The sequence below is a fragment of the Symphalangus syndactylus genome, chromosome 9, assembly GCF_028878055.3.
Source record: "Symphalangus syndactylus isolate Jambi chromosome 9, NHGRI_mSymSyn1-v2.1_pri, whole genome shotgun sequence".
NCBI lineage: Eukaryota > Metazoa > Chordata > Mammalia > Primates > Hylobatidae > Symphalangus > Symphalangus syndactylus.
The window spans coordinates 110,809,151-110,832,725 of record NC_072431.2 but is presented as its reverse complement, the minus strand read 5'-3'; the positions used below and the strand labels follow the sequence as shown (position 1 = coordinate 110,832,725).

At 41.0% G+C, this 23,575-nt stretch overlaps 1 protein-coding gene across 16 annotated transcripts in view; it reads right to left on the bottom strand.

Moving 5' to 3' along the window:
- Positions 1-23,575, bottom strand: part of UBAP2 (ubiquitin associated protein 2) — a 127,781-nt gene that overhangs the window by 53,284 nt on the left and 50,922 nt on the right. For 12 of the 16 annotated variants that reach the window (XM_063609042.1, XM_063609043.1, XM_063609040.1 and 9 more), the window contains 5 exons: positions 19,983-20,060; positions 17,455-17,565; positions 14,936-15,089; positions 12,377-12,454; positions 928-982 (listed from right to left, as the gene is read on the bottom strand). In XM_063609042.1, coding sequence (XP_063465112.1) covers positions 928-982; positions 12,377-12,454; positions 14,936-15,089; positions 17,455-17,565; positions 19,983-20,060 — 476 coding nt within the window. The remainder of the gene's footprint in view (positions 1-927; positions 983-12,376; positions 12,455-14,935; positions 15,090-17,454; positions 17,566-19,982; positions 20,061-23,575) is intronic. The other 4 variants (XM_055293879.2, XM_063609045.1, XM_063609047.1 and 1 more) reach the window with 1 other exon arrangement.

The window sequence follows — 23,575 nt, the reverse complement described above, 5'->3', positions numbered from 1 at the left end:
AGTTTAATTGAATCATGGTTCAGAGGTCTAACATGAGCCAAAACAAATATTACCTTTAAAATTTTCACAAAGGAATGTGAAGTAAACAGAAAAATCCACAAAACAATTTAAAGCTAATGAGCAGGGCTATGTCTTAAAGTGCTCCTGAGAGTTTGCTCCCTGTGTGTTCATCCCTCCTTTTCCTCAAAGGGGCTTAGGCAGAAGGCAGACTGCACGAGGCATCACCACTTTTAGAAGGCACTAACACCAAGAGTGCTGCCTGAAGTTAGAGAGAGACAAAGGGCTTTTCTTGGAGCCAATTCCTTTCCTTGACTGCATCTACGCATGGCTTCCACAGGATGTTTTAAAACTTTTTCTAAAAATCCAATGGGAGCTAACGTTTGAGAAGCAACAAAAAGTAAAAAAAACACCCAGAAACAAGAAATAAACCTCTGATTTTAGTGCCTTTGAGTCTGTTCAATGTTCACTATTACAATTCAGGAAAAAGGTATCACTCATACATAAATAAGCATTACATTTACTTAGCATTCAAAGACAATGGCTGAATTAACTAAAATGGCTCTTAGGCAGTGCCATTTAGGTACGTCTATAGGTATTTTGTCACAACTTCAGGCGAGGTGCTACTGACATTTATTAATAGTACACAGAGATGTTGCTAAACATCTACAATATACAGGAGATCCTACCACCCCATGGAAGAATTATCCAACACACAATCTCAATAGTGCCAAGGCTAGAAACCCTGCTCTAATACCTATTTAAAAGATCAATTTTATTCATATTATTTTTCTTATTTGTAAATCTCTTTAAGTATAGAAAATACTAGATTCATCATGATGACTAAATTAGATGCAGGGTATCAGAAGCAACTGCAGAATAAAAACTAGGGAAATAAATAATTATAAAAATAGGATGGCTATCACTTACCCCATGCCTTGGGTTGAGAACCTTCCTGCCCCTCTCCCTCTGCCACGTCCAAATCCTTTAAAAAAACACACAATTATAGTATAAAATAATACTTATGTCCTACACAATTACACTTCCTTCTTCATCCTATACTCACTACCCAGACAATATTATCATTGTTCCTAATGGCACCTACATTCCAAGCCTGGGCACCCAATTTACTGATCCCTGCTGATGGTATACCCAGTTACTGATCCCTGCTACCTATACCCAGTTAGTGACTTCTAAGGCTAGAAAAGAATTAAACTCTCCTTGTATATTTGTGGTATTTGACAGCTAAGCACAGGGAGGTTGTATTATAAAAGTCTGCATCTTTTAAAATCAGAAAGGGCTAACACTATGGAATTATAAGCCACTACTATAAAATGAAATGAGAACCATAAAGAGGAAAATGCAAAGTAAGCTGAAGGCACTGTTAAATATCATTTTAAATACTAGGTCTTTGATCCAAAGACCAAAATGGCAGCAAGCATGAGAACAAGCAAGCAAGAAGAGAAAATTATGACTAGCACCTTTCCACATTCTCTTCATTAAAATCCTAAACTGAAGAGCAAAGGCCTAAATTTAAGAGCTAAAACTATAAAACTCTCAGAGAAAAACACAAAGCAAAAGCTTTACAACGCTGGATTTAGCAATGATTTCTTGAGTATGACACTAAAACTACAGGCAAAAAAAGAAAAAACAGACAAAATGGACTTTATGAAAACTAAAAACTTTTCTGGGACAGGCATGGTGGCTCACACCTATAATCTCAACAATTTGGGAGGGTGAGGTGGAAGGGTGGCTTGAGCCAGGAGTTCAAGACCAGCCTGGGCAACATAGGGAGACTCCCTCTCTGCAAAACTATTTTTATGGGCATGGTGGCGTGCGCCTCTAACTTAGCTACCTGACAGGCTGAGGCAGGAGGATCCATGAGCCCAGGAGTTGGAGATTGCAGTGAGGTATGATCAAACCACTGTATGCAAGCCTGGGTGACATAGCAAGACTCTGTCTCAATAACAACAACAAAATCTGTAACAAAACACATATTGGCTAGGCATGTGGCTCATGCCTGGAATCCCAGCACTTTGGAACACCGAGGCAGGTGGACTGCTTCAGCTCAGGAGTTCAAGACCAGCTTGGGCAAATGGCAAAACCTTGTCTCTACAAAAAATACAAATATTAATGGGGCATAGTGGTACATGCCTGTAGTCCCATCTACTCGGAAGCCTGAAGTCGGAGGATTGCTTCAGCCTGCGAAGTTGAGGCTGCAGTAAGCTGAGATTGCACCACTGTACTCTAGTCAGTGTGACAGCGTGAGACCATTTCTCAAAACCAAACAAAAAAACACCACAGTATAAACAGAGTAAAAAGGCAACCCACAGAATAGAAGAAAATATTTATAAATTATATATCTGATCAGAGAGTAACATCCGGAACATACAAAGAACTCCTAAAACTTGACAACAAAATACTCAATTCAAAATGGGCAACGGCCAGGCCCGGTGGCTCATGCCTGTAATCCCAGCACTTTCAGAGGCCAAGGCAGGCGGATCACCTGAGGTCAGGAGTTCAAAACCAACCTGGACAACGTGGCGAAACCCCATCTCTAATAAAAATACAAGAATTAGGCGCATGCCTGTAGTCCCAGCTGCTCAGGAGACTGAGGCAGGAGAATTGCTTGAACCCAGGGGGCAGAGGCTACAGTTCCTAAGTTGCGCCACTGTTCTCCAGCCTGGTTAACAGCGTGAGACTAAAAAAAAAGGGGGGAGGGTGGTGGCGGGCAATGGACTTGAATACGGATTTCTCCTAAGAAGATATACAAATGACCAATAAACACACTAAAAGATACTCAGTATTGCTGATCATTAGGGAAATCCAAATCAAAACCACAATAAAATACAATCCCACATTCATTTGGATGACTACTACCAAAATTAAAGTAAAAAACCAGAAAATAACAAGTGTTGGCAAAGATGTGGAGCACACCATTGTGCACTGCTGGTAAAAACGTAAAATGGGGCCGGGTGCAGTGGCTCACGCCTGTAATCCTAGCACTTTGGGAGGCCGAGACAGACGGATCACAAGGTCAGGAGATCGAGACCATCCTGGCTAACACGGTGAAACCCCATCTCTACTAAAAATACAAAAAAAAAGAAAAATTAGCCGGGTGTAGTGGCAGGCACCTGTAGTCCCAGCTACTCGGGAGGCTGAGGCAGGAGAATGGTGTGAACCCGGGAGGCAGAGCTTGCAGTGAGCTGAGATCACAACACTGCACTCCAGCCTGGACAACTGAGCAAGACTCTGTCTCAAAAAAAAAAAAAAAGTAAAATGGTGCAGCTGCTATGGGTAACAGTATGGCAGTTCCTCAAAAAATACAATGATTGACCATATGATCATGAAATTGCACTTGTGGGTATATGTTTATAAAACAAATTGAGGCCTGACACAGTGGCTCACACCTGTAATCCAGCACTTTTGGAGGCCAAGGCAGGAGAATCGCTTGAGGCCAGGAATTCAAAACCAGCCTGGGCAACAAAGCGAGGCGCCACCTCTACAATAAATTTTTTAAATAATTTTTTGTTTTAAGAAGGCAAAAGTGGCCGGGCACGGTGGCTCACGCTTGTAATCCCAGCACTTTGGGAGGCCGAGGCGGGCAGATCACGAGGTCAGGAGATCGAGACCACGGTGAAACCCCGTCTCTACTAAAAATACAAAAAATTAGCTGGGTGTGGTGGCGGGCGCCTGTAGTCCCAGCTACTCAGAGAGGCTGAGGCAGGAGAATGGCGTGAACCCAGGAGGCGGAGTTTGCAGTGAGCCGAGATCGCGCCACTGCACTCCAGCCTGGGTGACAGAGTGAGACTCTGTCTCAAAAAAAAAAAAAAGAAGGCAAAAGTAAGACTTCACACAGAGGTATTACTGTGACTTACAAGAATGTAAGAAATTCACCTAATTAGCTCTAAGAAGAAAACTTTCAGTCTACAGCTTTTGGCAAGAATACAGGCCAAAATTAAACAAGCTACAAAACAAGGAAACTATTCTCAGGACTTAAAACCTTGAACCGAAAAAAAAAAAATGCAGTATATTCATACAACATTATATTATATTGCCATAAAAAGGAATGAAGTACTGATACATACTACAACATGGATGAATGTTTAAAACGTTAAGTTAATCCCTTCAGGGTAAAGGTGACGGGGAACCCAAAACATTATCTAAGAGAAAGAAGCAGTCACAAAAGACCACGTATTATACAATTCCATTTACAGGAAATGTCCAGAACACAAAAACCTACAGAAATAGGCGATTACTGGTGCTCAGGGTTGAGGTGGAAGAATGAAAGAATTGGCGAAATGATAGTTAAAGGATAAGGTATACTTCTGAGGTGTGGAAAATGTTCTAAAATTGATTGTGGTGATGACTGCACAACTTGGTGAATATACTAAAAACCATTCAATTGTACATTAAATGGATGAAATGTATGGTATGTAAATTTTATAAAGAATATTTTCTTTCTTAGGCTGGAAGCAGTGGCTCGTGGCTGTAATCCTAGCACTTTGGGAGGCTGAGGCGGGTGGATTACTTGAGGTCATCAGTTCAAGACCAGCCTGGCCAACATGGTGAAATCCCATCTGTACTAAAAAAAAAAAAAAAAAAAAAATATATATATATATATATAAATTAGCCAGGCATGGTGGCACATGCCTGTAATGCCAGCTATTAGCGGAGGCTGAGGCAGGAGAATTGCTTGAACCTGGGAGGCAGAGGTTGCAGTGAGCCGAGATGGCGCCACTGCACTCCAGCCTGGGTGACAAAGTAAGACTCAGTCTTGGAAAAAATAAAAACAACTTTTTTTTTTTGAGACAGTCTCGCCCTGTCGCCCAGGCTGGAGTGCAGTGGCGCCACCTCGGCTCATTGCAACCTCCACCTCCCGGGTTCAGGCAATTCTCCCGCCTCAGCCTCCTGAGTAGCTGGGATTACAGGTGCCTGACACCACGCCCGGCTGATTTTTGTATTTTTATTAGAGACGGGGTTTCACCATTTTGGCCAGGCTGGTCTCAAACTCCTGACCTCGTGATCCGCCCGCCTTAGCCTCCCAAAGTGCTGGGATTACAGGCGTGAGCCACCGCGCCCAGCCAAACAAAAAATTTTTAAAAATTAAAAAATCTAATCCATCGTCCCCATAAATTCTAGCAAGATAATAGAATTATCATTTCCTACTCACCTAGTAGTAATGCTACTAGTAACATTGGTTTCTGTGTATATACCATTTCCCTGCATTGTTATCTGGAACAAACAGATTAATCTAGCAGCTCAGAATAAAGATCCAGAGTCTTTTAATCACAAAAACCAAGTCCAATGTTTCCAAAGATTATCAAAGCGAATAAACCATATTATGGTAAATGCTGTACCTTTCCTCCTCAAGCTCTGGGACTCGTTACTACATCTCTGCTGAATGACTGTTCAAGGGTTTTTTATTTTTTGAGACAGAGTTTTGCTCTGTCACCCAGGCTGGAGTGCAGTGGCGTAATCTTGGTTCACAACAACCTCAGCCTCCCAGGTTTGAGTGATTCTTGTGCCTCAGTCTCCCGAGCAGCTGGGATTACAGGTGTGCATCACCACGCCTGGATAATTTTTTTGTATTTTTAGTAGAGACGGGGTTTCACTGTGTTAGCCAGGATGGGCTCAATCTCTGTAGCCCCAGCTTCTCGGGAGGCTGAGGCAGGAGAATCCCTTAAACCCGGGAGGTGGAGGTTGCAGTGAGCCAGGATCGCACCACTGCACTCCAGCCTGGGCGACAGAGCGAGACTCTGTCTTTAAAAAAAAAAAAAAAGACTGATCTGTAATCCCAACTTCATAAATATGGAGTCTTTCATGGATTAAACTCTCATATACAGAGGCACAATAATGGCATTATATCATTACAGGAAATAAGCTATCTGTTCAGTAACTGATTTGAGAATCAGATTTTGTTAAACGCTATGTGGAACAAGGACTCAGCGAGACTCCAAAGAAGGTACTACAAAGGATTCGAAATTTAAAAGTAAGCTGGGTTTGGTGGCTCATGTCTGTGATCCCAGCACCTTGGTAGGTCAAGGTGGGAGGATCACTTGAGCCACAGTAGTTTGGGATCACCCTGGGCAACAGAGCAAGAGCCCCTTCTCTACCTTAAAAAAATTTTTTTAAGTAGAATGTTAAAACATAGTAGGTGCTCAAAATTACTTTGCACTTGTACTATATAGACCATATTCACATAATAATTCGTTTTAAAAGTGGAGGAACTAGGCCAGGCGCGGTGGCTCACACCTGTAATCCCAGCACTTTTGGAGGCCAAGGCAGGAGGATCACGAGGTCAGGAGATCAAGATCATCCTGGCTAACATGGTGAAACCCCAACTCTACTAAAAATACAAAAAATTAGCCAGATGTGCTGGCGGGTGCCTACAGTCGCAACTACTCGGGAGGCTGAGGCGGGAGAATGGCGTGAACCCAGGAGGGGGAGCTTGCAACGAGCCAAGATTGCACCACTGCATTCCAGCCTAGGCAACAGGGCAAGACAACGTCAGAAAGGAAAGAAAGGGAAGGGAAGGGAGGGGAGGGGAGGGGAGGGGAGGGGAGGGGATGGGGAGCGGAGGGGAGGGGGAGGAGGAGGGGGAGGAGGAGGGGGAGGGGGAGGGGAGGGGGAGGAGGAGGGGGAGGAGGAGGGGGAAGGGGAGGGGGAAGGGAGGGGGAGGGGGAGGGGAGGGGGAGGGGGAGGGGAGGGGTGAGGGGAGGGGTGAGGGGGAGGGGAGGGGTGAGGGGGAGGGGGGAAGGGGGAGGGGAGGGAAGAAAGAAAGAGAGAAAGAAAGGAAAGAAAGAAAGAGAGAAAGAAAGGAAAGAAAGAAAGAGAAAAAGAAAGAAAGGAAAGAAAGGAAAGAAAGGAAAGAAAGGAAAGAAAGAAAGAAAGAAAGAAAGAAAGAAAGAAAGAAAGAAAGAAAGAAAGAAAGAAAGAGAAAGAGTAGAGGAGCTAATCTGAGTTACTAAATACAAAACAGTAAGGTAAAGCAGTGAGAAAGGTTAGGGAGTAAACTATTGTTGCCTTTTTTGCATTATTTTTCTTCCATCCAGAAGGAAACCAACCCCTGTAACTTCAAGTGTAATTCATTACCAGCCAAAGCAGTGGCTCGTGCCTGTAATCCCTCTGCTTTAGGAGGCCAAGGGAGGAGGACTGCTTGGAGCCAGGAGTTCAAGACCAGCCTGGGCAACACACAGAGACCTGTTTCTACAAAAATGCTTTTAAAAATTAGCTGCGCATTATGATGTGCACCGGCAGTCCTATCTACTCAGGAAGCTAAGGCAGGAGTATTGCTTGAGCGTAAGAGTTGGAGGTTGCAGTGAGCTATGATCATGCCACGGTACTCCAGGATGGGTAACAGAGTGAGACCCTGTCTCTAAAAAAAGAAACAATAGTTCACTACCTTACTTGACTCAATCTCACCAGAAGACCAAAATAATACATATAAGCTGATAAACCATTTATGAACGCACAAGATAAAGAAACATACAAAAGAAGAAGAGTAATTTAAATACACATTTAAGCCTGACCTACATGGAGAAATCCCGTCTCTACTGAAAATACAAAATTAGCTGGGCGTGGTGGCGCATGCCTGTTATCCCAGGTACTCAGGAGGCTGAGGCAGGAGAATTGCTCGAACCCGGGAGGCGGAGGTTGCGGTGAGCCAAGATCCCACCATCACACTCCAGCCAGGGCAACAAGAGCGAAACTCTCGTCTCAAAAAAAAATAAATAAATAAATAACTGGCCAGGCGCGGTGGCTCATGCCTGTAATCCCAGTACTTTGGCAGGCCGAGGTGGGCGGATCATGAGGTCAAGAAATCGAGACCATTCTGGCCAACATGATGAAACCCCGTCTCTACTAAAAAATACAAAAATTAGCTGAGCCTGTAGTCCCAGCTACATGGGAGGCTGAGGCAGGAGAATTGCTTGAACCCCGGAGTGAGTTCAAGCCGAGACTGCACCACTGCACTCCAGCCTGGAGACACAGCGAGACTCTGTCTCTAAATAAATAAATAAGTGTAACCGGTGAAACTCCATCTCTACTAAAAATACAAAAAATTAGCCGGGCATGGTGGCACACTCCTGTAGTCCCAGCTACTCAGGAGGCTGAGGCAGGCAAATTGTTTGAACCTGGGAGGTGGAGGTTGCAGTGAGCCGAGATCACACCACTGCTCTCCAGCCTGGGCGACAGAGAAAGACTCTGTCTCAAAAACAAAACAAACAAAAAACAAAAACAAAACAAAACTGTATCATGGAATCAAATCTTCAAGCAAAGCTGGCAAACACATACTTAGCTGACATTCTAATAATTCCGCTTTAATCCAAATCCTGACATTCTAATAATTCTGCTTTAATCCAAATCCTGAGTGTCATTTCTTTTTTTTTCTGTTTTCTTTTTTTTTTTGAGACAGAGTCTCGCTTTGTTGCCCAGGCTGGAGTGCAGTGGTGTGATCTCGGGTCACTACGAGCTCTGCCTCCCAGGTTCATGCCATTCTCCTGCCTCAACCTCCTGAGTAGCTGGGACTACAGGCGCCCACCACCACGCCAGCTCATCTTTTTTTTGTATTTATTATTTTTTTTTTTAGTAGAGACGGAGTTTCACCATGTTAGCCAGGGTGGTCTCAATCTCCTGACCTCGTGATCTGCCCGCCTTGGCCTCCGAAAGTGCTGGGATTACAGGCGTGAGCCACCGCACCCGGCGAGCATCATTTCTAATATATAAACATACTCAACTACAGCAAAGAAAAAAAGATGGATATATGTCAAGTCCATTAAGTATATTAATATCTTTTTCTGCATAAAGCACATTCAAAACAAAGTTAAATGAAATAGCAGGCCAGACGCTGTGGCTCATGCCTGTAATCCAAGCACTTTGGGAGTTCGAGGTGGGCGGGTTGTTTGAGCTCAAGAGTTTGAGACCAGCCTGGGCAACATGGCAAAACCCTCTCTCTACAAAAATTAGCTGGGCATAGTAGTGTGCACCTGTAGTCCCAGCTACTAGGGACGCTGAGGTGGGAAGATGGCTTGAGCCTGGGAGGTGGAGAGTGCACTGAGCCAAGATCACACCACTGCACACAAGCCTGGGTGACAATGCAAGACCCTGTCTCAAAAATAAATAAATAAACATACAATAAATAAAAGTGGTGAGCCACACTAAATTTTATATTGCTTTGGAACTCCTAAATTATGTCAAGACCAAAAAAATAATATGGGCTTATTTACTTCATTCATATATATATATATATACACACACAAATAAATAAAAGATGGGGAAAGATACGATAGTAAATAAAGGCCTAACGTCTGAAAAGTTTAAAATATCTGAAGGCTGGAGTGTAGTGGCACAATCACAGCTCACAGCAGCCTCGACTTCCCAGACTCAAGCCATCCTACCACCTCAGCCTCCTGAGTTTCTGGGACTACAGATACACACCATCATGCCTGGATAATTTTTTTTTTTTTTTTTTTACACAAAAAAAGCCTGCTACATTGTCCAGTCTGATCTTGAACTCCTGAGCTCAAGTGATCCTCTCACCTCAGCCTCCCAAAGTGCTAGGATTACAGGCATAAGCCACTGTACTTGGCCTGAAATTATTTTTTAAATGCACTGATACAGAACTGCTTGAGTTCATGAGTTTGATACTAGCCAAGGCAACACAGACTCCTGCAAGGAGAGATGGAAGGAAGGTAGGAAGGTAGGAAGGTAGGAAGGTAGGAAGGAAGGAAGGAAGGAAGGAAGGAAGGAAGGAAGGAAGGGGGAAGTGGTGAAGGGGGATGGGGGGAAGGAAGGAAGGAAGGAAGGAAGGGGAGAGAAAGAAATACACTGAGGTACACTACAAAAAATAATGTCAGAATCATAGCAATTTTCACATTATCTCTATGAAATGGAAAACTTCTCTCTGCTTTTCTCTTTCCTCTCTTCAGGATACTGGTGAGAAGAACAGAATTGTTAAGATATAAGACAGTTGCTCCTTCCCCTATGATCATCACATACCTGGCAGATCCCAAGACAGGCCCCACTCCTTGCAGTTGCTTTTTACAACTCTGAAGCTAAGCTTCAGGAAAGTCCTAAAAAAAAAATCTCAGCAGAACTGCCAGCAGCCAGCAGCCCCTCTTTCAACCAAGCTGTCAAAGGGCCTGCTGGTAAACATACTTACCTGACATTCTAATAATTCCGCTTCGACCCAAATCCTTTGCAAAAATCCTCAATTACACTCCACTAGCAAAAAAGCCTATGAAAGATATACTCTATAGGAATGATTTTTCAAGTGGCTTCAGCTTGAATGCAAACTCTGCTCCACACTTACGACAACTTACTATCCAGCAAGGCCAACTGATCAAGCTAAGAACAAAAACCAAAACAAATAAAAAATAGGTAGGTAGTTTGCCTACATAGCTGCTTTTATATAAAGCGAATATAACAGATTTTGACAGTAAAATTAAGTGCCCATTTTGTCGCCCAGATAGTTTAAATGGACTACATTTTTGATTGTTTGCATTCTGTTCCTATTCACTGGTATATATACCGATGAGAAAATTATATGAACAGCCACCATACAGTCCCAGTAAGAACAGCAAGAACAGGTCAAATAAAACACCACACCCCCTGCAGAATTTATCTGGCATACTTGTGATTAAGAAAAACTATGGTGATTTTACATGGTCTGTTAACTTTTATTTATTTGGGTTTATTAGCCTAAATAGAACCAAGGTAAACATATCAACTTTTTCCTCAAAGTAATAACAGTCCCCATCCTAACAGATACTCAATCTCCAATTCACTGGTTATCCCCTACAATGTGTGGTGTTTTTTTGTTTTGTTTTGTTTTGTTGTTTTGGAGACAGAGTCTCACTCTGTCACCCAGGGCAGAGTGCAATGGCATGATCTCAGTATTTAGGATATCCGTCACCATGAGCATTTATCATTTCTATGTGTTGGGAACTTTTCAAGTCCTCACTTCTGGCTATTTTGAAGTGAAGCACTATTCACAATATTCACAAATATAGAGAATCAACCTAAGTGTTCACCAACAGATGAATGGATTTTAAAAAGTGATATATTTACACGTTGGAATACTACTCAGCCATAAAAGAATGAAATCATGTCCTTTGGAGCAACATGAATGGACTTGGAAGACATTGTGTTAAATAAAATAAACCAGACACAGAAAGATAAATATCACACGTACTCACTTATGTGGGAGCTAAAAAGGTTATCTCATGCAGGTAGAGTGTGGAATGATAGTTACCAGAGGCAGAGAAGGTGAAGGGTATAGAGGGTGGGGAATAAAGAGAGATTGGTGGATAGGTTAAAACACAGAGAGAAGGAATAAATTCTAGGCCGGGCTCGGTGGCTCATGCCTGTAATTATGCCACTTTGGGAGGATTAGGCAGGTGGATCACTTGAGGCCAGGAGTTTGAGACCAACCTGGCCAACATGGTAAAATCCCATGTCTACCAAAAATACAAAAATTAGCTGGGCATGGTGGCGTGCACCTGTAGTCCCAGCTACTCAGGAGGGTAAGTGAGAGGATTGTTTGAGCCCAGGAGGTGGAGGTTGCAGTTAGCTGAGATGGCGCCACTGCACTCCAGCCTGAGTGACAAAGTAAGACCCTGCATTTAATTATGCCTGGATAATTTTTGGTTTTTTTTTTTTGTAGTTTGTATGTTGTATTTTTTCTGAGACAGAGTCTTGCTCACTTGCCCAGGCTGGAGTGCAGTGAGGAGATCTCAGCTCACTGCAACCTCCGCCTCTTGGGTCCAAGCAATTCTCCTGCCTGAGCCTCTCGAGTAGCTGGGACTATAGGTGCGTGCCATCACACTTGGCTAATTTTTATATTTTTTGATAGAGACAGGGTTTCCTTGTGTTAGCTAGGCAGGGTCTCAAAAAAAGGGAATAAGTTCTAATGCTCAACAGTAGAGTAAGATGACTACTTAATGATTACATATTATACGCTTCAAAATAGCTAGAAGTGAGGACTACAGCAAAAAGACTACAACTCACTGAAAGCTCAAATGATCATAGCCTTTTTTTAGCAATAAAGTATTTTTAAAATAAGGTTTAAAAAACCCTATTGCATTGTATTCCAAACGTAATACAATTATAATTTGTCAGTGCTTTTGGTTAGAGCTTTAAGTTTTAAATTATTCAAGAAAGGGCTTTCTCAGCTCATCCAAAAACAACCCTTTGGTTTCTTCAAAACTACATAACCCAAAATAGTTCATTTATAGGCATCAGTAAACAAATTATCAGATTTTAGATGACCTGCTATTCTTTCAGAACACACTGCCATCCCTAGTCACAGTCCAGCAAAGCAACTGCCTGCTTCTTCCCCCTAATTGAAAGCATTTTCTTCTCTCTTACTCTAGCTTACCTCTACCTCGGGCTCGCTTGCCACGATCTGAAGATTTGTCCACTTGATTGCAATCAATTCCATTTTCTTCACCTCTAACTAGGGGAAAAAGAGCAGAAAAATCAAATTTCCATTTCCAAACCTCTTGTACATAACCTTATCATGCACCTATTAAAGGCAAAGAAGGAATGACAAACAGGCTACAATTTAAACAACAGGTTCAGAAACAGGAAAAACAAAAACAAAAGTAACTTAAAAACTGAATAAGGTCAGGCACAGTGGCTTACACTTGTAATTCCAGCACTTGTAATTTCCAGCTGACGGGGGCAGATCTCTTGAGCCCAAGAGCTTGAGACCAGCCTGGGCAACATACAAAAAAAATACAAAAATTGGCCGGGCACAGTGGCTCACAACTATAATCCCAGCACTTCGGGAGGCTGAGACGGGTGGATCACTTGAGGCCAGGAGTTCAAGACCAGCCTGGCTAACACAAGGAAACCCTGTCTCTATCAAAAAATATAAAAATTAGCCAAGTGTGGTGGCGTGCACCTACAGTCCCAGCTACTCGAGAGGCTAAGGCAGGAGAATTGCTTGGACCCAAGAGGCGGAGGTTGCAGTGAGCCGAGATCTCCTCACTGCATTCCAGCCTGGGCAAGTGAGCAAGACTCTGTCTCAGAAAAAATACAACATACAAAATACAAAAAAATACAAAAATTATCCAGGCATGGTTGTGATGGCATACAGCTAGTAGTCCCAGCTACTCAGGAGGCTGAGGTGGGAGGATCACCTGAGCCCAGGGAGGTCAAGGCTGCAGTGAGCTGTGATCACACCACTGTACTTCAGCCTGGGTAAAAGAGTAAGACCTTGTCTCAAAAAAAGTGAAAAAAAAAAAAAATATACATATATATATATATATATATATATATATATATGAAATCACATCTTCCTTAATACACATGAAAATTCTGAAAATAAATTAAAATAACATACTGATTTTTCTTTCTTCTTTGTGGACTTGCTGTGAAGTTTTTGCTTCAAAAAAACTACTTCCATTATGCAACTACATTAATATATCACAGAATTTGCTCATTAGTTTCAAAGCCTGGAAAGGCACAGAATAGTAAAATAGCAATACCAAGGAAACACTGAGTTCTTAGAAAAACTAAAGTGCTAGAGTTGGATTTTTCTAGGATACTAACGGGAAGAAGCCAACACACAGTCTTTTCTTTTTCTCATCCCTATATTGGCATTAATAGCTCTATATAATACAGAAATTTTATGAAGGATATTGGCATGGCTTGCTCCCTTCACCTCTTTCAGAGGCTGACTCACATGAATTCCAGTGAGGCTTTCCTTGGCAACCCACTTAAATTTGCCAGACTTCTTCCTATAATTTGCATCTCTGTTTTTCCCTATAACATAATTTCTACATAACACCATTAAAATATATTAATATAAAATATTTTGCCGGGCGCGGTGGCTCACGCTTGTAATCCCAGCACTTTGGGAGGCCGAGGCGGGCGGATCACAAGGTCAGGAGATCGAGACCACAGTGAAACCCCGTCTCTACTAAAAATACAAAAACATTAGCCGGGCGTGGTGGCGGGCGCCTGTAGTCCCAGCTACTTGGAGAGGCTGAGGCAGGAGAATGGCGTGAACCCGGGAGGCGGAGCTTGCAGTGAGCCGAGATTGCGCCACTGCACTCCAGCCTGGGCGACAGAGCGAGACTCCGTCTCAAAAAAAAAAAAAAAAAAAAAAAAAAAAAATTTATGTTCTTTATTGTTACATCCCATTTGACCTTCATTAAAAGCTTTACAAGGGCAAAGATTTTACCTATTTTATTCATTGCTGTAGGCCTATAAAAGTATCCACTACATAGTAGATACTCAATAAATATCGGTGGAATATATAAGACAGCAAGAGTCTCAGGGTGATATGTTAAATATTTACATTTTATTCTTTCATAACTTAGCTACACTGACACACTGCCAGAGCAGACAAGGTTGTTTTGCATAAACAGTGACAAAACCTACAAAACCTAGGTCTAATGGAAATGAGACCTGCCTATGAGAAATCCTGCCTATTCAGCAACTTTCCTCTTAATCTAACCCTTGTCTATACCATGAGTGTCTACAAATGGAGAATAAAAAACGGCTTTATCTACCTGTAAGTAAATGACCCCTGGCCCCTTCTTCGCCACACACACACCATTCTAAAATTAACAAATGTGTCTGACTCATAACAGAAGGGAGTCATAAGACACACTACACAACCACCTACCTACAGCCCAGGTCAATGCTGATATGAAACCACATGGGAGGCTCTTATGAAACTACTCAGGTGCCACTCATTTCTAGTGTTAAGTATTAGAACAAATCTGCATTGAGGAAACCAATTTATGAGCATGCTATGGACTAATCTTTCAGTTGTTCAGAATGTATGAAAACTAAGAAAAAATTTGAGAAAGCTGAGCGCAGTGGCTCATGCCTGTAATCCCAACACTTTGGGAGGCTGAGGCGGGAAGGTCACTTGAGATGAAAGAAGAGAAGAGAAAAAATTGAGGAGAAAGTCTGTACTTACATTCTCTGCCACGACTGCCGCCTCTTCCTTTCCGGTTGTTGTTTCCACGTCCATGACTCGATTCTTTCTCGCTTTTCTTCTCTCTATTCTCTTTGTTTTCTGAATTTTCTTTTGCAAAATTCTTTTTCTTCCCCCCTACAGTCTCCCATGAAGTCTATCAGAGAGAACGGCTGTTAATCATTTATCATTCAAAGTGTGTACAATTATCAAGGGCACATGCATGTATCCTTCTTTTTTTTTTTTTTTTGAGACGGAGTCTCGCTCTGTCGCCCAGGCTGGAGTGCATGGTGCCATCTCGGCTCACTGCAAGCTCCGCCTCCCAGGTTCGTGCCATTCTCCTGCCTCAGCCTCCTGAGTAGCTGAGACTACAAGCGCCTGCCACCACGTCCAGCTAATTTTTTGTATTTTTAGTGGAGATGGGGTTTCACCGTGTTAGCCATGATGGTCTCGAACTCCTGACCTCGTGATCTGCCCACCCAGGCCTCCCAAAGTGCTGGGATTACAGGCGTGAGCCGCAGTGCCCAGCCAGTCTTACTTTCTAATACATAGCCCAGAACCAGCTCCTTCAGGTTCGGTCCCAAATGAGGAGGTGGTGTTAAAACTCAAAACAGAAAGAGAAAACTGGACATTTAAGACTTAAAAATTCACCAAACTACCAGAGAAAAGGAATTAAATCTGCTGGAGCTAATGGAAAGGCAACAAAAAATAGTGTCTGGACTTATCTCTACCATAAAAAGATCCAAAAAGATCCTCTCCAGTGAACAATTTGGATTATTTTGTTTATTCCCAAAGATTTTTCTTTTCTTTTTTTTTTTTCCCTAAACAAAGAGAGCAGTTAGGCCCTTCAGTTCACTTTGAAAATAACTGAAAGCCACTCTCTGCTGTACCCATTAGCAATAAGGTAAACAGATCCTCCATATTTGGCAAAACCTAGGATACTTATTCCCAGGTCAGTAAACAAAAACTATTCAAAATTTAATTTATCATTTAATATGGTTTTCCCAAACAAAAATCACAAATTTGGTGGTTTGTCTTGTGTACCAGTGTTCTCTTACATGGGATTTTACCAACAATTACTGCTACACTCAAACAGTGAAATCTTTTCCACATTAGTTAATTTTTACTCTAAAAGAATTCATTCTCTTTGTTTCACATCAACTAAAAAGATAGTCATTTTAGCTTTCAGTTTCTCAGAGTTCATTTTTGTATTTCTTGTACCTAATGCAGCATGACCCTAAAATGAGACTTCAATTAAATCTGAGCACTGACACGGTCAGTTTGTTTGTTTTAAATTTTCCAAGGAAAGGCAGTTATTGATGTGTTCATCTTTGTATCCTCTTTTAGGTGAGTCATTTTTAATCTACTCTAAAATAGTTTCCTCAATTTAAGAAACATAAACACAGGCCAGGTGTGCTGGCTCACACTTGTAATCCCAACACTTTGGGAGGCCGAGACAGGTGGATCACCTGAGGTCAGGAGTTTGAGACCAGTCTGGCCAACATGGCGAAACCCCGTCTCTACTAAAAATACAAAAATTAGCTGGGCATGGTGGCACATGCCTGTAGTACTAGCTACTTGGGAGGCTGAGGCAAAAGAATCACTTGAACCCAGGAGACGGAGGTTGCAGTGAGTCAAGATCGCACTACTGCACTCCAGCCTGGGTGGCAGAGTGAGGCTCCGTCTCAAAAAAATAAATATATATATATTAAATATATATTTATATATTATTAAACAAATATTATAAATACATATTATTAAATATTATAAATATATTTATATATTAAATATAAATATACTTATATATTAAATACATATTATGAATATATTTATATATTAAATATATTAAATAATTTAATTATTTAAAATTAAAGTTATTAAAATTTAAAAGTATTAAATATTAAATATATATTTATTTATAAATATATATACATATGTATAAAAACTATATATATATAAATATAAATATATACACACAGCAAAATTTTAGGGCTGACAAGTGCCTGGTGTAGCTTTAGCTGTATCCTTCTTAAAATCCAAGGCCTGAGCTCATGAGCCTGCAAGCTCACCTAACTTAACCCAATATTTAAAAAAAAAAAAAGTAAACTTAATATTCCACATAAGCAAATACATATACCAGCAAATCCTGGTTTTCTGTTATAATAGAGATGTAAGAAGTAATCAGAGGTGAGGACTGAGATGAAGAAACGTAAGCAACAGAGCCAAGAGATGCTTTTCAGGTGGGGGTGGTGAAAATATACACAGGCACAGAGATTTTTGGAAACTGTAAGGCTGGAGTAGATCACCAAGTTCTCTTTCAAGTCATCAGATTCTACGACTTCATGAAGAAACCATACGTAACAAAAACAGTCTTTTCAGGTAATCGTTCTTTCTGGAACTTAAAACAAATATGGAATGGCACCATAATCCATTCCCTCCCCACCCCGACCAAGGTGAAGTTGAAAATGTGCTACGGAATTGGAGACAAATGTAAACAATGCAAATCAATTAATAATACTTACTGTGTCTGAATTCCCTTCCAGCAATATATTGATAGCTTTGTTCACATCTCCGTTACAATCATGTAGGGCCACTATGCATTCATCCTGATTTTTCCCTGTCACTTCCATAAGCTAGTGAACATATCAGAAAATAGTTAGAGGCAACCAAAAACTGGCACTTGATATTAAGATTCTTCTATACAAATACAGAATTACATAATCCTTCTACATGAAGATGGCCTCTTCTAGACTCTGAGTTTACGATGAGGACATGTTTACTTATTTTTTTGTGGCCATTCCATGCATGTCTTTTCACTAACACTGGTAGAATCTAACTACAAATCAATCTTCCTCCAAGTTGACCAAGGAGCAGATCATTAATCAGCAGCACATACATACGTACCAACACTCTCAGAATACCCAAGATCAGGTATCTGAAGAATCAAATTTAATTCAAGCACACAGGATTCCTAAACTTAAATATGAGGTGGAACTATATGAGTACACAGTCATCATTCATGGAAAATCTAATACAAATTTTTTGTCAGGGACAATATTCCATATGCTGGCTTTCACCATTTGGATTAGAACACTTCAAAGGCCAGCCGCAGTGGCTCACGACTATAATCAACACTTTGGGAGGTAGAGACGAGAGGATCGCTTCAGCCCAGGAGTTCGAGACTGGACAATATAGTGAGACCTCACCTTTACAAAAAATTAACCAAGCGTGGTGGTAGGATTGCTTCAGCCCTGGAGGTGAAGGTTGCAATAAGCCATGATTGTGCCACTGCACTCTAGCACAGGAGACAGAGCGAGACCCTGTCTCCCCCGCCAAAAAAAGAAGAAAAAATAGCATTCCATATACATACTAAGTTATATAACACCCTAAAGTCTTACAAGTGGAATTCTGCTACTATCACAAAACACACTCCTAGACATATTTTCTCAAGGATCTTCAACATGGTGCTGTGCTTGAAGTAATGATGAAAGAAACTCTTCAGTTTATTCTCATTAGCAAGGGATACTTGTTACTTAGCATTTTCATCACTAGAACGATCACAGACTAGGCAAAATGCAGGTTTCTCAAGTATCAGTGAATAAACCTATGATTTAATATTTATTGCATTTTAACTACATTTAACTATTTTAATATGTACTAGTTGAAGTTCAAAACAGCTTGATCCCAACATATCAAGTGATTTGTCTATGGTCACAAAGGTAATTAATAGCAAAGCCCATCTAGAACCCAGGCCTCCTGATCTCACAATCACAGCTCTCTGCACTATACTATTTGGCCTCCCTGCTTTCATCTTTTCATTTTATCAAGCAGCAAAAGTTCTGCATACTCTATAGCTTTCTGATGCTTCAGTCTTTGGATAGCTACTAATAAATGTCTCATTTTTATCAATGATCTGTACTAAGTGAATGCCTGCAACATACAATTTTTAAGACACACAGTCAGCATCAAAATTTCCCCAGTGATCAGATTACTGACAGACAGAACTAAAATTAGAACTTAAACCTCTGAACTCCTGGGCCAGTGTTCTATCTATACTATTCAGATAAAAGGCAACGTAATATATAGAAGTATATCTCAAACTGTATGAAGATCTCATTCCAGAGAAAGAAATCTATGATTTCTTGTGAGACAAAACAAGATTTCATTGTGAGACCTTTACTCCAAAGAACAATTATTAGACAACATCTACCAAGAGTTGGAATATCTGGCACTGAGGTAGGGGTTACAGTTTGGTTTCTAGAATCTTGATGAGAAAGGGTCAGCAAAGAAGAATTGGAAATTAAGATTAAGTTATCAAAAATATCTCTTATTAAAGTTCGAAATGAAGACATTGCCCTAAAATTTAATTTTATACTTTTCCAACGAAAACACAACCATGTTCGAAATGGCAATTCAGGCCAGTAATCCTGTAATCCCAGCACTCTGGGAGGCCAAGGCAGATTGCTTGAGCCCAGGAGTTCAAGACTAGCCTAGGCAACATTGCAGGACACTGTCTCTACAGATATTTTTAAAATTAGCTGGGCATGGTTATGAACATCTGTCGTCATAGCTACTCAGGAGACTGAGGCAGCAGGATAGCGTGAGCCTAGGAGTTTGAGGCTGCCGTGAACTATGACAGCACCACTGCACTCCAGCCTGGGTAGCAGAGTGAGACCATGTCTCTATGAAAAAAATTTTTTTAAAGGTAATTCAGTTCATCTCTAACATTAAACAAAATTCCCAGAGACTGTGCCAAATGTTAGATATACTTTCTATGCACAGGTATCAGAAAATCTCAGTGTGCTTACAGAAATGTCTGGTTCAATGTTCACATGTAAATACATGTAAGGTAGGTGAACGTATTCAATTCCTTCACTTGCCCACCAATAAAGGTATTTTTAATCACAAGTCCAAAATCCAATACACAGATTTCAGGTGAGACTAGAAGCTAGAAGTAATACTTTAAAATAAAAATCTTTACTGAAATTATCTTTTTAAGCACAATCAAAATAGATTATAAAAACGATGATATCCTTTGCCAGAAACATACCTGCTTAACTTTAGCTTCAAAATCTGAATCATTCTTATCAAAGATCACTTGAGCAAGACGCATCTGTTCAGCTGTTGCCTGGAAAGTACATACAATTGTTAAGGATTCAAACACCAAAAGCGTAAGTTAGATTCCAAAATCTGGGTCAAATAGATAAGGCTCTCAAGCACTAGAAATACTAAGTAACAACAAATAAAAGACCCTGAATTTAGGCCTCTCAACCATATATAACCTGTTCCCATAGGAAAAATAAGCATCAAATTAAGTAACATAAAGGACCCATTCCTTTGACCAAATGACCTAAAGCTATTGTTCATCTTAACTGGCCAACGACTTATTTGAATTTTCTTTCCCTTGGTAGAGTGGGGGAAATCAGCTCAAGAGAAAGCAGAAGAACAAAAAATAATGAAATCTTGGTGGGGCATGGTGGCTCATGCTTTTGGGAAGCCAAGGTAGAACTGCTTGAGCCCAGGAGTTCGAAATTAGCCTGGGCAACATAGAGAGACCCTGTCTCTATTTAATTTTTTAAAAGATTAAAAAAAAAGGCTTAAAAAGTAATGAAATCTTTAGAGGTAGTTGGTAGGCAAAAAATAATAAAAGAAAAAATAAAAGGTAATGCAAACAACTGCCCAGACACAGGCTTAGAACTCTGTGTCAAAAAAGCTCTGTTGTCAGGTCTAAAAAGGTATGCTGGTCAGTTCTGAAGAAAAAAAGCTGTATTTAGCTAAATTAAAAATATTCTTAAAGTTACTTTATCTTTTTTATACACAATAATTTTGTTTTTCTAAGAGACAGGGTTTCACTATGTTGCCCAGGCTGGTCTTGAACTCCTGGGCTCAAGTGATCCTCCCACCTCAGCCTCCCAAAGTGCTGGGATTACAGGCCTGAGCCACTGCATCTGACAAAAATTACCCTCTTCACGATTTTTTTCTTTTTTTGAGATGGAGTCTCGTGCTGTTACCCTAGCTGGAGTGCAGTGCCGTGATCTTGACTCTGCAACCTCCGCCTCCCAGGTTCAACCAATGCTCCTGCCTCAGCACTCCAGAGTAGCTGGGATTACAGGCATGCACTACCACGACCAGCTAGTTTTTGTATTACAGGCATGCACTACCACGACCGGCCAATTTTTTGTATTTTTAGTAGAGATGGAGTTTCACCATGTTGGCCACAATGGTCTCAAACTCCTGACCTCAGGTGATCCACCTGCCTCGGCCTCCCAAAGGGCTGGGATTACAGGCGTTGAGCCACCACACCCGGCCTAAATCACAATTTCATTAAGTTTGTATGTATGTATGTATTTATTTATTTATTTTGAGATGGAGTCTCACTCTGTCGCCCAGGCTGGAGTATGTATGTATGTATGTATGTATTTATTTATTTTGAGATGGAGTCTCACTCTGTCACCCAGGCTGGAGTACACTGGCACGATCTTGGCTCACTGCAACCTCTGCCGCCCAGGTTCAAGCAATTCTCCTGCCTCAGCCTCCTGAGTTGCTGGGACTACAGGCGCCTGTCACTGCGCCCAGCCATATTTACTTAATTTTTTAAAGGTAGGGTCTCACTCTGTCCCCTCAGACTGCAGTGTAGTGATGCCATCATAGCTCACTGCAGCCTCCAACTCCTGAGTTCAAGAGATCCTGCCACCTCAGCCTCCCATGTAGCTTGGACTACAAGTGCGCACCACCGTATCTGGCTATTTGCAGAAAAACTTCCAGTTACTTTTGTCACTCAAAATATTTTTTCAATCATATTATTGACTGAAGTTTCGTTTTCTGATGTTTATACCAACAAAAAATCAGAAAAGTTCTAAAGAAAGTTATTCTTCTGTGGAGTGACTTTGTAATGTGCCAGTCTGGTTTCTTAGTTTTAACGAAGGTACCGTAATTATTACAACAGGGAAATTAGGTGAGGAATATACAGGAACAATCTGTATCATCTCTGTACAACGGCCTATTAAATCTAAAATTACTCCAAAATAATTGAAGTTGCCTCGTTAACCAAGTCTATACTAACTCACAACACAAATATTTAAAAAGCTGAACAGTTTACAAAAAGATCTTAGAGGAAGAAAAGCCATAAGGAACTAATAAACAGCTTTTATTCTCAGTTTTTTATATATACTCATTTCAAATAATCTTGACTAAAGTGGGATACGGGGGGAGTTGCTGACATTTTTTGCATTTTAAAGCACTTTTCAAAAGGCCTTTCCAGGCCATGTGGGTGGGTGATTATACAAACCCCAGGTGCTTTGGCCTGTTCATCCCAACCTATGCCTGCTGAGACATCAGTTTAACTGCTGCAGTATTGCTACATTATACCCAAAAAGACACTGGTAGTGTCTACACTTACTGAAAATCTTACCTCAATTGTTCTCTGTAAATGTAAGGACCTTACATATATTCTCACTATCCCTAAATCAGACAATCATTTTCCTGAATCATAACCAACCAAGAAGTCCCAGTGCCACAGCCAAGAGCACCACTGTCATGATAACTAGATGAAGTAAAAGGGAAAGGCAAAGGCAGAGATGGGTTTTTAAAAGATGGCATTTCCACATCATACATTTGGGTTTGGAGTAATGACAACTTGTTATGAACTGTTAAAGTCAAAAATATAGAGAGAAACAAATCTCTAAGTAAAAAAGGTTTTATTTGGGAAGAATATATAAGTAGGACTGCAATCCAGGACATACATACCTACACATACTAGGGTAGCCTCCAGTGTGTCCAAAGAACACAAAGAAGGTTGGGAGTTTAAGAAACGTGACTTACTGTTTTGAAAGAAAACTCACTGGAACTACTAAAGCTTTTGGGAGCTGGTAAGCTCTGATTGGTAAGTGAACACAGTTGGTAAAACTAGACTTAGAGTCACAAGAGTTCATCTCAACAGCTAGTAGGTAAAACTGGATTTAAGGTTACAGCACGTCATTGTGGCAGCTGCTTGCAATATAATCCCTGGGCAAGCGCTTTGTGCCCCAAGCACTTTTTCACCGTAACCCTTGGTCCATTGACTCTAAATTTAGTTGAGTGTGACAAGATAACTCCAATTCATATCATCAATTTTCACAAAATGAAAGTAGACTGTTGGTGACCCTGTTGCAAGAAGCCTGTATGAAGAGTTTGCCCGTTTTCCCTAATACTATTATTTTCTGCTCCCTGTGTTTCAAACCTAAAAAATATACCATACTCATTATCCAGCAGATTCAGGTAGCCTTGTTCCAATCCAAGCACCACTGATGCTCATCCCTTCCCATCATTACAGTTTCTTAAATTATAAGCTTTACGTGTCAAACACAAGAAAAACTGAAAAATCCATAAGGTGACCATCTAACACCAAAACTATTTATGTATTTGGTATTTATATTTTTTCATTAAAAAAAAAAAAACAAAAAAACAGGGTTTCACTCTGTGTTGGAATGCAGTGGCACAATCACAGCTCACCAAGGCCTCGACCTCCCAGGCTCAAGCACTCCTCTAACCTCAGCCTCCTAAGTAGCAACCATGGCAGCCACCATGCCTGGCTAATTTGTTGTTGTTGTTGTTTTGGTAAAGACAAGGTCTCACTGTGTTGCCCATGCTGGTCTCAAACTCCTG